Below are 12928 nucleotides of genomic sequence, written 5' to 3'. Positions count from 1 at the left end.
TTTTTTTTTGAGAGAGAGAGGTTTGGTGATATAAAGACTGCAGTTTCCAGTGGGACCATTGCCTCCTTCCGACCCTTGGCCAAAACCCTGGAAATGCAAGGCTTGGAGAACTGAACAATATAAGCTCCAATAAGGAGCTGAGAACAGGGAAAACATGAGATATTAGGGCTCCTCCTTTCACTGACTTGTTGGTATGAGGGGCTTCTCTTTCTCTGGGTTGAAATACCTGAAATTCAGTCCAACTCCCAGTCAGGTAGTGAATGGACAAGGGGCCCTATCCCACCTTTCCTCCCACCCAGCCTCCTTACCTGTCTGATAGCTGCCCAGACACGAAGGAGCCAAAGAGCACGCCCATGAAGAACAGGGAGGAAGTGAGGGGCGTCTTCCAGTCATCCTCACACACTAGACTCCACTGCCAGAGAAGACAACATGAAGCACGGGCCCGGCCCTCCAGCAGGCCCAGCCCCAGCCCAGATCTGAGGGGAGGGAGTATTAGCACGGCAGTTGGAAAAGGCTCTCTTCCCCTGTGACAGGCTGTCAACTTTGTGCTAAGGGCAGAGGCCTCACCCCGGGGTTGACTCCTGACTCCAGCATTAACCGGGGCAAAACACTGCCCTCCCTGAGCTTCACCTTCCTCTTCTACAGGTAAGGGAGAGTAATGCCCTGGCTCTGTTTGCATCACATAGTGAGAAGCTAGCCGAGGCCATGGCTGTAACTGGTGACCCCTCAGCTGTGAAGCAGTATGAAGCCAGGTAGTATTTCTGCTTCAGAAGGCATCCAAGCATGGAGGGAGGGTGTTTGAAACTCCCGAAGGGCAGGGCAGAGGGCCTGGTCCCTTGGTCCAGGCATAGAAGTTTCCTCTGCCTTGTTGAAAAGTACAAGTGGTCTGTGATTGTATTTTCTGAACAGAATCCTCCCAGCAAACCCTGTTCTCCCTTCCTGCTCCATTCATACCACAGGCTGAGTCTGGAGCCTGAATTCAGGGCCCACTGTGTGGTGGGGGGTGAGGGTGGAGTATCTATACCTTCCCAGCACCCCTTATCTCCCCTCTACACTCCTCCACACTCCTTCCCACCCACCCTTCCCAGAAAGGTGGTTCCTCCCATTCCCCAGGGCCTGTGGGCTGTCATAGCCCTAACAAGTCTCTGCTGGTGGATCCATAAAATGAGGACTTCAGCAAGACTTTCAGCTCCCAGCTCTTTATTTAAGTCAAGTCAGCAAAATTTCAAGGGAAGTTGATAAGATTTATAAGTGTGCTCAGTGAGTTTCATATCTATCTATCTATCTATCTATCTATCTATCTATCTATCTATCTATTTTTCTATCTTTCTATCTATCTACCCATACACATATATAGTGCAGGTACCAATAGATATTTGGGGGCTCTGGGTCAAGGGATTGCTGTGTGTGGCAAGACGATCTAGTCTAGAGGAAACCCCCTTTGCCTCCTACCCAATCCCACCTCCACTCCGTGGTGGGGCTGCTTCTATGACATTCATGAAGCAGTTCGGTTCTCAATCCTCACAACTTCCCTAAAATAGACTTTAAAATGAATTCACATATTTATATCACACTTGAGTCTACAGCAAAGAAAGGACACATGCAAGAGAAAAGTGTAAAACAAAAGGCTAAAGAGTCAGAGCACATGGCACTGGGGAGGAAGGGTTGCAAAATAACCAAGACAGGGTTAGACTGACAGCCAGATGTCCTGCCCAGGGGCCTGCATGCTTGCCAGGGACGTCCTGAAATCCAGCTCCAAAGATCCTTGTGGTTCAACTCGCAGGATCCCATAGGCAACGTGATACACTCGTTCTGCAGAATTTAGTTTTTCTAAGTACTAAGACCTGAGAGAAGTTTCTCCTACAGACTTCCTTCCACAAAGGGGTCACGCTGTGATGTTGAGGATAAGGTCCCTGAGAACACTCCGGTCCTAAAGACAATAACAAGATTCATGAGGCCGCCTCTCCTGGCACCCACGATGCTGGCTACAGGCAGAACGCCCAAGCACAGCTCTACAGAGGAAAAACAAAGTGGGCCAGGAACTTGGCTCTCTACCCTCAGGCACAAGCAAACGATGAATCTGAGACCATGTCCAGAGTACAGTATTTCTGTACTCGGGTTCCCGAATGGACTTCAGGGGAAAGGGCACAAACCCTGCAAAACTGTATGCCTGGATTCATGTGCCCTGTCATGCCATGGGTCAGAAGGCATAGACAGGACATGCACCTGAATTAGTGATCACCCACTTCTGAAAATCACTGGCCAAAGTGTCACAGAAGAACTTGGAATCTGTCCCAACACACAAAGATTTGTAAAACTGAGACTCCAAAGCCTCCTAAAATGTTGTTTTGCCTGTTTTGTGTAAAAGTAAACTGAGGCTCTGAGAATGTGTTTGTCTGAAGTCATAGCAAGTAAATAGGCTTGCTAGATACCAACTCAGGCTTGACCTTGTACCAACCTTGTACCCATGTCATGCTTTGGACAAGAACTCCAAAAGCCAGACAAACAAGCTTATTAAATACTATTCCCTATAATTCTTCACAGAAGATGCTAGGACTAGGGGTAAAAGACCTCTACCACAGCCTTTAGCACTGGGCAGAGTGAGAAAATCTCAAGCGTGGTAAGGGTAATGTGTCTGTTATCCACTGTCACATTTCTGTCTGTAGCCAAGCAGAAAAGCTCTCCCAAAGAGAATGTGCTCTCCTTTGTGGGGGTTTTTTTTTTTTTCAGTATTTTTCTGTCAGGATTTTGCCTTAGGATAGAATAAATAAGACTTAAAGACAGGGGCACCTGGGTGGCTCAGTCATTTGAGCTTCCGACTTCAGCTCAGGTCATGATCTGACAGTTCATGAGTTTGAGCCCTGCATTCGGGCTCTGTGCTGACACCTCAGAGCCTGGAGCCTGCTTCAGAGTCTGTGTGTGTCTCTGTCTACCCCTCCACTTTTCACGCTCTGTCTCTCTCTCTCTTTCTCAAAAATAAATAAACGTTAAGAGAAAGAAAAAAGACTTAAAGACAGAAAGGAAAGGAAGACTGTCAGATGTGGAGCCAGGGATTACATGGCAAAGGTAGTGAGCAGGATTGGCTAACCCGGTGCAATCTGAAAATGCAAGGCTCTGTTCAAAAATTGTGAAGGATTTCAAGATGTCAGTATCAGAACATTACAAACAACTTCAAGGCCCCATGTGACTACACAGTTTGCATGCCCATAAAGAAGGCTCGGTAGTGGGTCAAGCCTGGTCCATTTAGGGAATGGAGCACGGCGAGTTCTGAATTGGGGTGCTGGGAAGGATGGATTAAGGGCCAGCTCCCCATTGCTCTCCTACTGGAACCCATGCAGCCATGGCTCTAGGTCCCCCTTCTTCCCTGAAGAGGGGCCCAAGAAGCCCTATCAGCATCATGAGGCACAGAAGGTAGTCATGTGCACGTGGCCCATGGAGGCCCACACAGGGTGCTTTCGACCTTTGGAAATCCCGCTCATATCCAGCAGAGGAAAGCAGCTGGACATCATGGCTACCTATGGTTCGTTCCAAGGTTGGGCCCTGTCTTGCAAAGTTATTCTACCCAGAGAATCTTTTTGGAAAGCTGAAAGAGACCTAGGAATAGGACACAGGATTGGCAGACAAAGTTTGAGCTGCAAATCATGGGACTAGAATCCTATAAATCAGCTGCCAGCCGAAACAAGGGCCCTTTTCTCCATGGGACTACTCTTCTGGAGGCCAGGCCCTACCTGTGACCAGACCCTTGGGATCTGAGGGGTGCACCTTAGTGCCCCACTAGCCAGAGCCCAGGGAGCTCCCTGTGGTTAGCAATGACATTGTAGGCTGAGTGGAAAATAGTCCTTTGAAGGAGATTTTTTAATATAAAATGTTTATTTTGTTTAATGTTTATTTATTGTGAGAGAAAGTTTTAAAATAAAAATTTTATTAAAAATTTTTAACGTTGATTTATTTTTGAGAGAGAGAGCGAGCAGGGGAGGGGCAGAGAGAGAGAGACACACACACAGATTCCAAAGCAGGCTCCAGATTCTGAGCTGTCAGCACAGAGTCCAACATGGGGCTCAAACCCACAAACTGCGAGATAATGACCTGAGCTGAAGTCAGATGCTCAACCAGGTCACCTAGGCATCCTGAAGACAGTCTTTTCTTAAATAAGACAGAGCTGTCCCTTGGGTCTCTGCACATATGTGTACGTACATGTACACACAAACATGCATACATGTGATCTGCTCAGAGACTAGTAGTGGATGGTCTGGTGAGGAGCTGGCTGGTGTTGCTCTGGAGCTGTGCTTTCAGGTCAATCACTAATATTTCCAAAACATGACCCCGTCCTCCACCACACACACACACACACACACACACAATACTGGACAGAGAGTGGAATGTAGGAACTAACTGGCCCAAGCTGTGTAGGGCAGGGGCACTGGATATCCCTTCCCAGGGTTACTGTGTCTGCCTCATCCTCAGAGTCTTAGACCAACGTTCCCTGACACAGCAGAGTGAGGCCTTGTAGCTGGGCCACTGAGCCTTCGGCTTTGCTTTAAGAAACAAAAACCCAGGTCACAAGATAATAGAAGACAGAAGGCCACTCTTGGCATAGGAGAACATGTCTCTCATGCCCCTTCACAGAAACATTGACTATAGTGTTTTGGGTGCTCACTGTGTGCCTTGTATTATCTCATGGGATCTCAAGGTTGTCATGTAAAAGGAGTACTCTTTTTATCCCTATTTTATAAACGAGGAAATGAAGGCACAGGGCAATGAAGCAACAGCTCAACTTCTACTGGATTGGTAAAAGGAATTGCTTAATTATTTATTTAACCGTCATTGAGCACCTGCTCTGGGCCAGACTCTGTGTGGGGCACAAAACAGACATGGTTGTTGCCTCCACAAAGCTCAAGGTCAAGCATACTTTATAGGACAGATCAGGTGTGCATATGTGCATGCATGAGCCCGTAGTCCCGGGCAGGGCAGGCTTTGTTCTGGGCCTCTGTGCCCTTGATCTCTGACTAGAGAGAAAAAAGATACACCCCTTCTTCATCCTCCTCCAGATGGACAGAGTTCTAAAACCTGAACTCAGTCTGGTAATCATTTTAGATATCTAATGAAGTTAGTTATCAACAAGTCAACAACTTGTTCATGAATGAATGCTGAATGCTGAACAATCAAGCGTTATGGAAAATGACTTTGGAGAAAAGCATGGTATCACATACTCTCCTCTGAAAATCACCCTCAACCTTGAACTCTCCAAGTAGCCAGTCAAGCTAGCAGACTTAGCCTTTACCGAAGCCATAAAAGACCATAAAGATAAGCGTATCCCTGTGACCCTTGTAGTACCGGGAATTCCGGAAGGCAGCCTGACTTTGAACAAAGAGCATAGGCTCTCTTGGGCTCTACCACTTCTGGCTGTGTGACTTTAGGGCACTCATCCACCTCTATCAGCTTGATTTTTCATCTTCAAAGATGTCACAAGAATACCCCCTCCTGGGGTTGTCGTGAGCACAGGAAATGTAATTACAGTGTTTAACACAGTGTCTGACACATTTCAACCCTCATTAAACGATCCTTCCCTTTCTACTAAGCTTATGCCTTTGTCCTTACAGCAAAACCATGACTTAGAACAAACAGCATGAATGAATAAGTAAAGCAGGTTACACTTAAACCTAGCTAGGCAACAAAGATTCTTGGGAATACGAACTTCGTCAGTGACCAAAAACCAAAAAAGCTTTTGCGAGAAAGTGTAAAACCCTTTTATAAATGGATATTAATCTCAGAGATTACTGTGAATGAAAACCTAGCAATAGTCCATTTAAGAATGAAAAATAGGTTTCCATTGTGTCATCTTACACTTCCTTTTCATTCCAGGGGAAAAATAGGAAGTAGTAGTTTGTTAATCATAGAATACACATCAACTCCAATTTCTTTTTCATCACTTTGTGGCAACTAAACTAGAAATTTTCCAGCTACCATGATGGGGATAGGAGTGGAGAAATCTAGATTTTTTAATTCTTTTTGTTTATAATATCTTCATTGAAATACAATTTACATCCTATAACATTCACTCTTGTAACGTGTACAATTCAGGGGTTTTCAGTATATTTGAAGAATTGTGCAACCATCAGCAGTATCTAATTTGAGAACATTTCAGCACCTCTGAGAAAAACCCCATACCCATGAACAGTCACTTCCCATTCTCTTTCCTCGGCCCCTGGCAACCAGTAATATACTTTCTGTCTCTAAGGATTTGCCAATTCTGGACATTTAATATAAGTGGAACTATATAGTATATAGTATTTTGTGACTGGCCTCTTTGACTCAGCATAATGTTTTCAAGTTTCATTCGTGTTGTTTTAGCATATATCAGTACTTCTTTCCTTTTTACAGTTGAATAATATACCACTGCATGGGTAGACCACATTTTACTTAGCAGTCATCAGTCGATAGACGTTGGGGTTATTTCCACTTTATGACTCTTATGAATAATGATGCCATAGGGGTGCTGGGTGGCTCAGTTAGTTAAGCATCTAACTCCTGAGTCGGCTCAGATCATGATCTCAAGGTTTGTGAATCTGAGCCTTGCATCAGGCTCAGCACTGATAGCATAGAGTCTACTTGGGATTGTGTCTCTCTGACCCTGTGTCTCCTCCCTCAAAAATAAGTAATAAACTTTTTAAAAAACATTAAAAAAATAATGATGCCATGAACTTCTGCATACAAGGTTTTGTATGGATATATGTTTTCATGTGTTTTCATTTTTCTTGGGTATGTACATAGGAGTGGAACTGCTAAGTCATAATAAATCTATATTTAACCTTTCGAGAAACTCCCAAACTGTTTTCTAAAGTGGCTGCACCGTTTTACAAGCCCAACAGCAATGAACAAATGTTTCAGTTCTCCATCTTCCTACCAACACTTGTTCTTGTATGTCATTTTAATTTTAACCATCCCAACTGGTGTTAAGAAGTGTCTTATTGTGGTTTCAATTTTCATTTCCCTAACGACTAATGATACTGAACAACTTTTGTGTTGAGTCCATAGATAAATTTGAGGAGTGCTGCTATCTTAACAATATTATGACTTTTACTTCATGAGCAGAACATGACATGTCTTTCTATTTATTTCTGTCTTATTTTTTAAAATTTATTTGAGAGAGAGAGAGAGAAACACAGTGCATCTGCACATGCGAAGGAGAGGGCAGAATAAGAGAATCCCAAGCAGGCTCCATGCTCAGCACAGATCCCATGACCCTGAGATCATGACCCAAGCTGAAATTGAGAGTCAGTCCCTTAACGGACTGAGCCACCCAGGTGCCTCTATTTATGTCTTCTTTAATTTCTTTCAAAGATGTTTTTTAGTTTTCAGAGCTTGAGTTGTTCTTTTAAAAAAAAACTCATTCCTGAAGAACTTCTTTCAGTATTTCTGGTAACACAGCACAGCTAGCAAAACTTTCTTTCAGTGTTTTTTGTTCATTTTTGTATCTGGGAATATCTTTACTTCACTTTTGAAAGATAGTTTTGCTAGAACTAAGATTCTTGGTTGACATCTTTTTTCTTTCAGCATTTTGAATGTTACTCTCTGCCTTTTGGCCTCCATTGTTTCTGATGAGAAGTGAAAGGTAAACCTTATCAGGCTTCCCTTGTATGTGACAAGTCATATTTTCCGTGCTGCCTTCAAAACGTTCCCTTTGTCTTTGGGTCTCAGCAGTTGTACTATAATGTATCTGTGTGGAACTCTTTTTGTTTCTTTTACTTGGAATTCATTGAGCGTCTGAGCTGTGTAGATTAGTGTTTTCTTCAACTTCTTTCAAATGCAGTTATTTCCTGTGGGGACAGCTTCAGAGCTCTACTCTTAGGGGCTACCTGTTCGCCTGGACAAAATCTCTGAGTCCTTGCTCCAGAGCTGGTGGTGGGAAAAGCGGCCTTCCAAATTGGATTTGGGTGAGGGTGGTAACCTCTGTCTTTTCGGCTTGCCTCTCCTGGGATAGAACATCTTACCTTACAAACACTCTGGGAGAAGCGTAGCCAGGGCCCCAGTATTCTCAGCCTGTGGAATCTGGGGTCGAGCTACCACTATATGAGTAGGAGCTGAGTAGAGGATGGAGTTCCCCAATCTCTTGACTGTACTCACCAGGAATAGAGCCTCTACAACTCAGAGCGCAGGGGCTCAGGGAGGGCTAAACCTTAAAATGTTCTCCGTATCCTTCCTTCTTCAGATTACAGGTAAAGCAAAAGCAACCATAGGTGGGGAGGCTTCAGTGGAAAGCTCTGTGGTCACTGGAGGCTGAACCAAAGCAAAAGACTCAGAGGGTTTGAATGGGATGGTGGGGATGGGAATGGAGGCACCTGAGGGAAGGAAAAGGGGCACTCAGAGACCCAGTTCTTCCCCTGGCAGCCTGGCATTGGATCCACCACAAGTCTCCTAGGCCCCACTCTGGGAACATAAGTAAGTGAGATGGGGCCTGTGTCAGTGCTCCAGCACTGAGGGGGAAGCTCTGGAAGGTGCCACTATGAACCTGACCTCCAGTCCTGCAAATACATAGCCTCAGGCTACCTGTGGCTATTGCTAGGCCATGCGTGTCAACCTGGCCTTTCTCAGGAGCCTCCAATGTTTCTCCACCGTCTCTACTCCAAACGCTGGCTTTTCTTCCTTTTCTTCTGGCCTCCAGAAACATGCTTAAAATAAGACCAAGCTTTCAGATAAGAAGGCAGCCCTGCATTAGCCCAGAATATGAAGTGAATTTAGCCTGCTGCCAGGGAGAAATTACAACCCATTCAGAGGCACCTGCAGCTCCTGTGACCCACCCAGCCAAAGCTTTGTTTTTGTCAATTCACCACCCTACCTCTTGGACTCTGTATGAGGGTTCTCCTGTCCACCAGGAGGGATGGACAAAGTTTGTTTATCCAGAAACTTGGCAGGAGATGTGGGTGAAGCAGCTTCTGGACAAAAGCACATTCTGAGATCCTGGTGGCCATTGTCAGAGGAGCACAGCTGAGTGGCAACCTGCAAACTGTTTGGGGTGAGGTAGCTGATAAACAGGGAAGCAATTTCAGATCAGAGCTAGGGAAAGCCCCCAGGTTTCTTTTATTTGTTTTCTGTGCAAGACCTTTCTGAAAATCTCGCTGGTGTTGCCTGGAGGCGTAGGTCCCATACCTTGTCCCCTCTGGAATGTGACAGAAAGCTAGTCTGAGTGTGAACTTGGTTAATAATATTCAGGCTGTCCTGTCAGCCAAGCTGCCAGTCTCCACACTCGCCAGCAGAATTTACTGGTAGCTTATAGGCCTGAGAGAAAGAAAACAGCCTAAGCCTGCCTACTGCTCCAAGTCTTCACCTTTGCCAGAGCCCACCCAGGCCTCAGAGGAGGTACATCCTATGGTATGTAGTCCCATGTAGTAGCAACCAGATATCAGCCTTAGTCTATATCACTGTCCCTCTTCTGCTACTCCCAATGCCTCCCATAAGTGCCCTATTAGCAGAGGATAAGGGCCTCATTATCCTAGCTCATACTTTTGGGTTCTGGGTGGAGAATCAGTGTGTCCTGCTCTGTCCGTGCCCTGACTCCAGGTCCCAGGAAAGATGGCACAAGTCTAGGGTCTCTAGAGGTCCAGAGCCTTTGCTGGAGGCTGTATCATGCTCAAGGGCATAGCCATAGGCAGCTCCACCCATGGATTCCTAAAGACTGCATGCAGCCAGCTGCAGGAGAGGACAGAAGCCTATATGACGGAGCAGCATGCTTGCCTCAGGCCTCCGGCAGCCTTACAACAGAAAGCTGGTCCTCACCAAAAGAAGGATCTCACAGGACCCATGGAGCATGGGCCTAGGAGAAGCAGTACCCAGCTCAGAAGTGACTGCCTAGTTTGCCAGCCTGTAGAGTAAAGGGGGTCAATCTACATGATGTTCCATGAGAAAACCAGACACATTGGAGGCAAAGGACGGTCCATACTTATACCTTGGCCAGGAGCCAGGCTCACCCCTCCTGCTTGCCTTGTGGCCCTTCTGATAAATATAGGCTCCCAGGAGAGCAGGACATTAGCTGCCTCTCTGCTTCTTCAGCCTTCAGGAGGTCTTTGAGTTTCCTCACACACAGGCCCTTTGCTCTTTAGGGTCTGTGGCCCTGAAGGGCTGTAGGGAGAGCTACGCCCTTTGCAACTGGGCTCCCCCCTGCAGTAGGCTTCTGCAACAAGACTCCATATCAGATGGCTTGTGGATCCTTGGGGTCCCTTCCTTCCTCAACAGAAGTTTCAGTCCCCATCCGTTGAGCCAGATACCACCAGTCCCTGCTCTTGTTTTTGCACTGTCACTCTGCAGATAATGAAGCTAAGAGGTGTCTGGCACCCTCCCCACAGGGGAAAATATAGGCTTCTCCAGCCCTGACCCCAGAGGCAAAAGAAAGACCTTTTCCTGGGATTTTTACATGCTCTGTCTTTAAAGTGAACAATAACCTGGTTCAAGCTGGACCAGCCGGAGAAACAAAATAAATAAGGATAGCTTTAGGTTACACAAGTCTGTACTAATATAAAGCAATAATTGAATAAATAAATGACAGGGAAGGGGAAACACTTATCTACAGAAGAATTCCTATTAATAAATTGGAAGAAACTAAAAGGACTGTGAGAGATGCAACATCGCCATTAGGCAAACACCAAATGTTTGAGGATAAACAGGATATGTGTATAGTTCCAATGTATCTCTCCCAAGATATTTATCAATTGGGAAGGGGAAAAATAGTGACTTTATGGTGGGAAAACCCAGCAGAACCCAACTAACCAAGTGATCAAGGCTGACATCACCATTAACAAGCCATATCGACATTATATACCCACTGGTACGATGCCCTACGGACATATCGCTTCAATGACATTCTTACCAAAAAGTGCACAAACTCAATCTTATCATGAGAGAATCACCCAAATCCAAACCAAGGGACATTCATGAAAATAACTGAAAGACTCATAAAAAGGGTTAAGGTTATGAAAGATAGGACAAGACTGAGGAACTCTCACAGACTGAAGGAGACTAAGGAGTCACACCAACTAAATACAACGTGGGCATCTGGATAGGACCCAAACACCAAAAAAGAACATTAGTGGAAAAGTCAGTGAAATTCAAATACCAGCTGTAGTTTAGTTAAGAATATTGCAACCAACATTAATTTCCTGGTTTTGACACGTCAATTATGGTTGTTAAATAAATTGTTAACATGAAGGGAAGCTGGTTGGAGGGTGTATGTGAATTTTCTGTACGATTTTCACAATTTTTCTCTAAATCAAAACTCATTTCAAAATGAAGCTTTTAAAAATGTGATTCTTAATAACTGCACAGGAATAATAAATCGGACTTCATAAACAGCCCCCGAGGAAGGAAACTACCTTATGCATATATACACAGACAGATGCATTCACACAAGTCCCAACTCAGACACCAGACTCCTGCCTCTTGGCATTGTTTGCAAGGCATTTCCAGAGCAGCACATGCCACACTTGGGTTCTTGGCTGACCTTGCCATCCCTGCAGGGGTCAGGTGTTGGTTCAGTTTTCCCAGAGGGTATGCCCAGTGGGAGATCCTGCATGGAGGTGGAAGGCAGAAACAATTTGAGAAAACAGTCTCCCTCTCCCTGTATTATGCTAGCTGGGATGTAGAGAACCTGTACAGGGCCCCTGAGCTTCAGCCTGTGGGAGAGCTGGGGCCATTTCTCCCAGGGGCACTGGCTAAGTCAGTGTCGGTTTGGACCTATGATCTATTTTGTGGGTCATGGAACTATTCCAAGGGGACAGAGTTTCAGCCTCCAGCAGAACTCATCACCCATCATACTGGCTGCCACCTGGGCCTTAGTATAGCTCCGACAATGCCCGGGGTGTGTAGCCAGAGGTGAAGAGGTCCTGCCCTCACCTCTCCTCACCCACCGACCGATTATGCCCATTTGCTGGTGCTGGGGGATGTAGCATGGCCTCACCGAGTCCTCCCAACAACTCAGAGAAGCTGGGAACTCTTATGATTCTCATTTAAAAAAATTAAAAACAAAACACATACCAAACATAACATAATATTTACCATCTTAATGATTTTTAAGTGTACAGTTCAATAGAGTTAAATATATTCATATTGTAGTGCCATCTCCAGAACTCTTTGCATCTTGCAAAACTGAATTTTATACCCATTGAACATCTCTCCATTCCCTGCGGCCCCTAGCCCCTATTACCTACCATTCTTCTTCTTGTTTCTATGAGTCTGACTACTCTTTATATCTCACATAAGTGAAATCACACAGCTTTTGTCCTTTTTCAACTGGCTTATTTCACTTAGCATGTCTTCAAGGTTCATCTGTATTGTAGCACATGTCAGAATTTCCTTCCCTTTTAAGGCTGAATAGTATTCCATCGTATGCATACACCACATTTTCTTTATCCATTTATCCCACTGATGGACACCTGGGTTGCTTTTACCTTTTGGCTGTTGTGAATAAGGTTGCTATGAACATAACCGTACATATAGTTCTTTGAGACTCTGCTTTCAATTCTTGTGTATATATACCCAGAAGTGATATTGCTAGATTCAATGGTCATTCTACTTGTAGTTTTGTGAGGAACTTCCATACTGTTTTTCATAGTGGCTACACCTTTTTACACTCCTACCAGCAGTGCACAAGAGTTCCAATTTCTCCATACAACAGCCATCCTAATGGGTGTGAGATGATATCTCATTGTGGTTTTGATTCACATTTCCTTACTGATTAATAATGTCAAGCAGATTTTCACACCCTTGTATCTCGTTTCATAGTTAAGGAAACTGAGGCTTTGAGCAGTGATGTAACTGCTGAAGTCAGCCAAATGGCTAGGGGTGGGGTCAGAAGTGGACCTCCAGTCTGACTCCAGAACTTCTTGTGTCACCATCTCTCTGTGAAGAGTCACATCCCCCCCCAACCCCTCCCCCCCCC

The 12928-nt window shown here is 45.1% G+C and overlaps 1 protein-coding gene across 1 annotated transcript in view; it reads right to left on the bottom strand.

Annotated features, from left to right (window-relative positions):
- SLC22A4 (solute carrier family 22 member 4) overlaps positions 1-1726 on the bottom strand; it is a 31810-nt gene extending 30084 nt beyond the window's left edge. The window contains exons 1-3 of the mRNA XM_077768874.1: positions 1698-1726; positions 1463-1486; positions 309-407 (exon numbers count right to left, since the gene is read on the bottom strand). Coding sequence (XP_077625000.1) covers positions 309-407; positions 1463-1486; positions 1698-1726 — 152 coding nt within the window. The remainder of the gene's footprint in view (positions 1-308; positions 408-1462; positions 1487-1697) is intronic.
- Between the last annotated feature and the right edge of the window lie 11202 nt (positions 1727-12928).

This window comes from Crocuta crocuta, unplaced genomic scaffold, assembly GCF_008692635.1.
Source record: "Crocuta crocuta isolate KB4526 unplaced genomic scaffold, BGI_CrCroc_1.0 scaffold64, whole genome shotgun sequence".
Lineage (NCBI taxonomy): Eukaryota > Metazoa > Chordata > Mammalia > Carnivora > Hyaenidae > Crocuta > Crocuta crocuta.
This window is presented reverse-complemented; position numbering and strand designations above follow the sequence as displayed.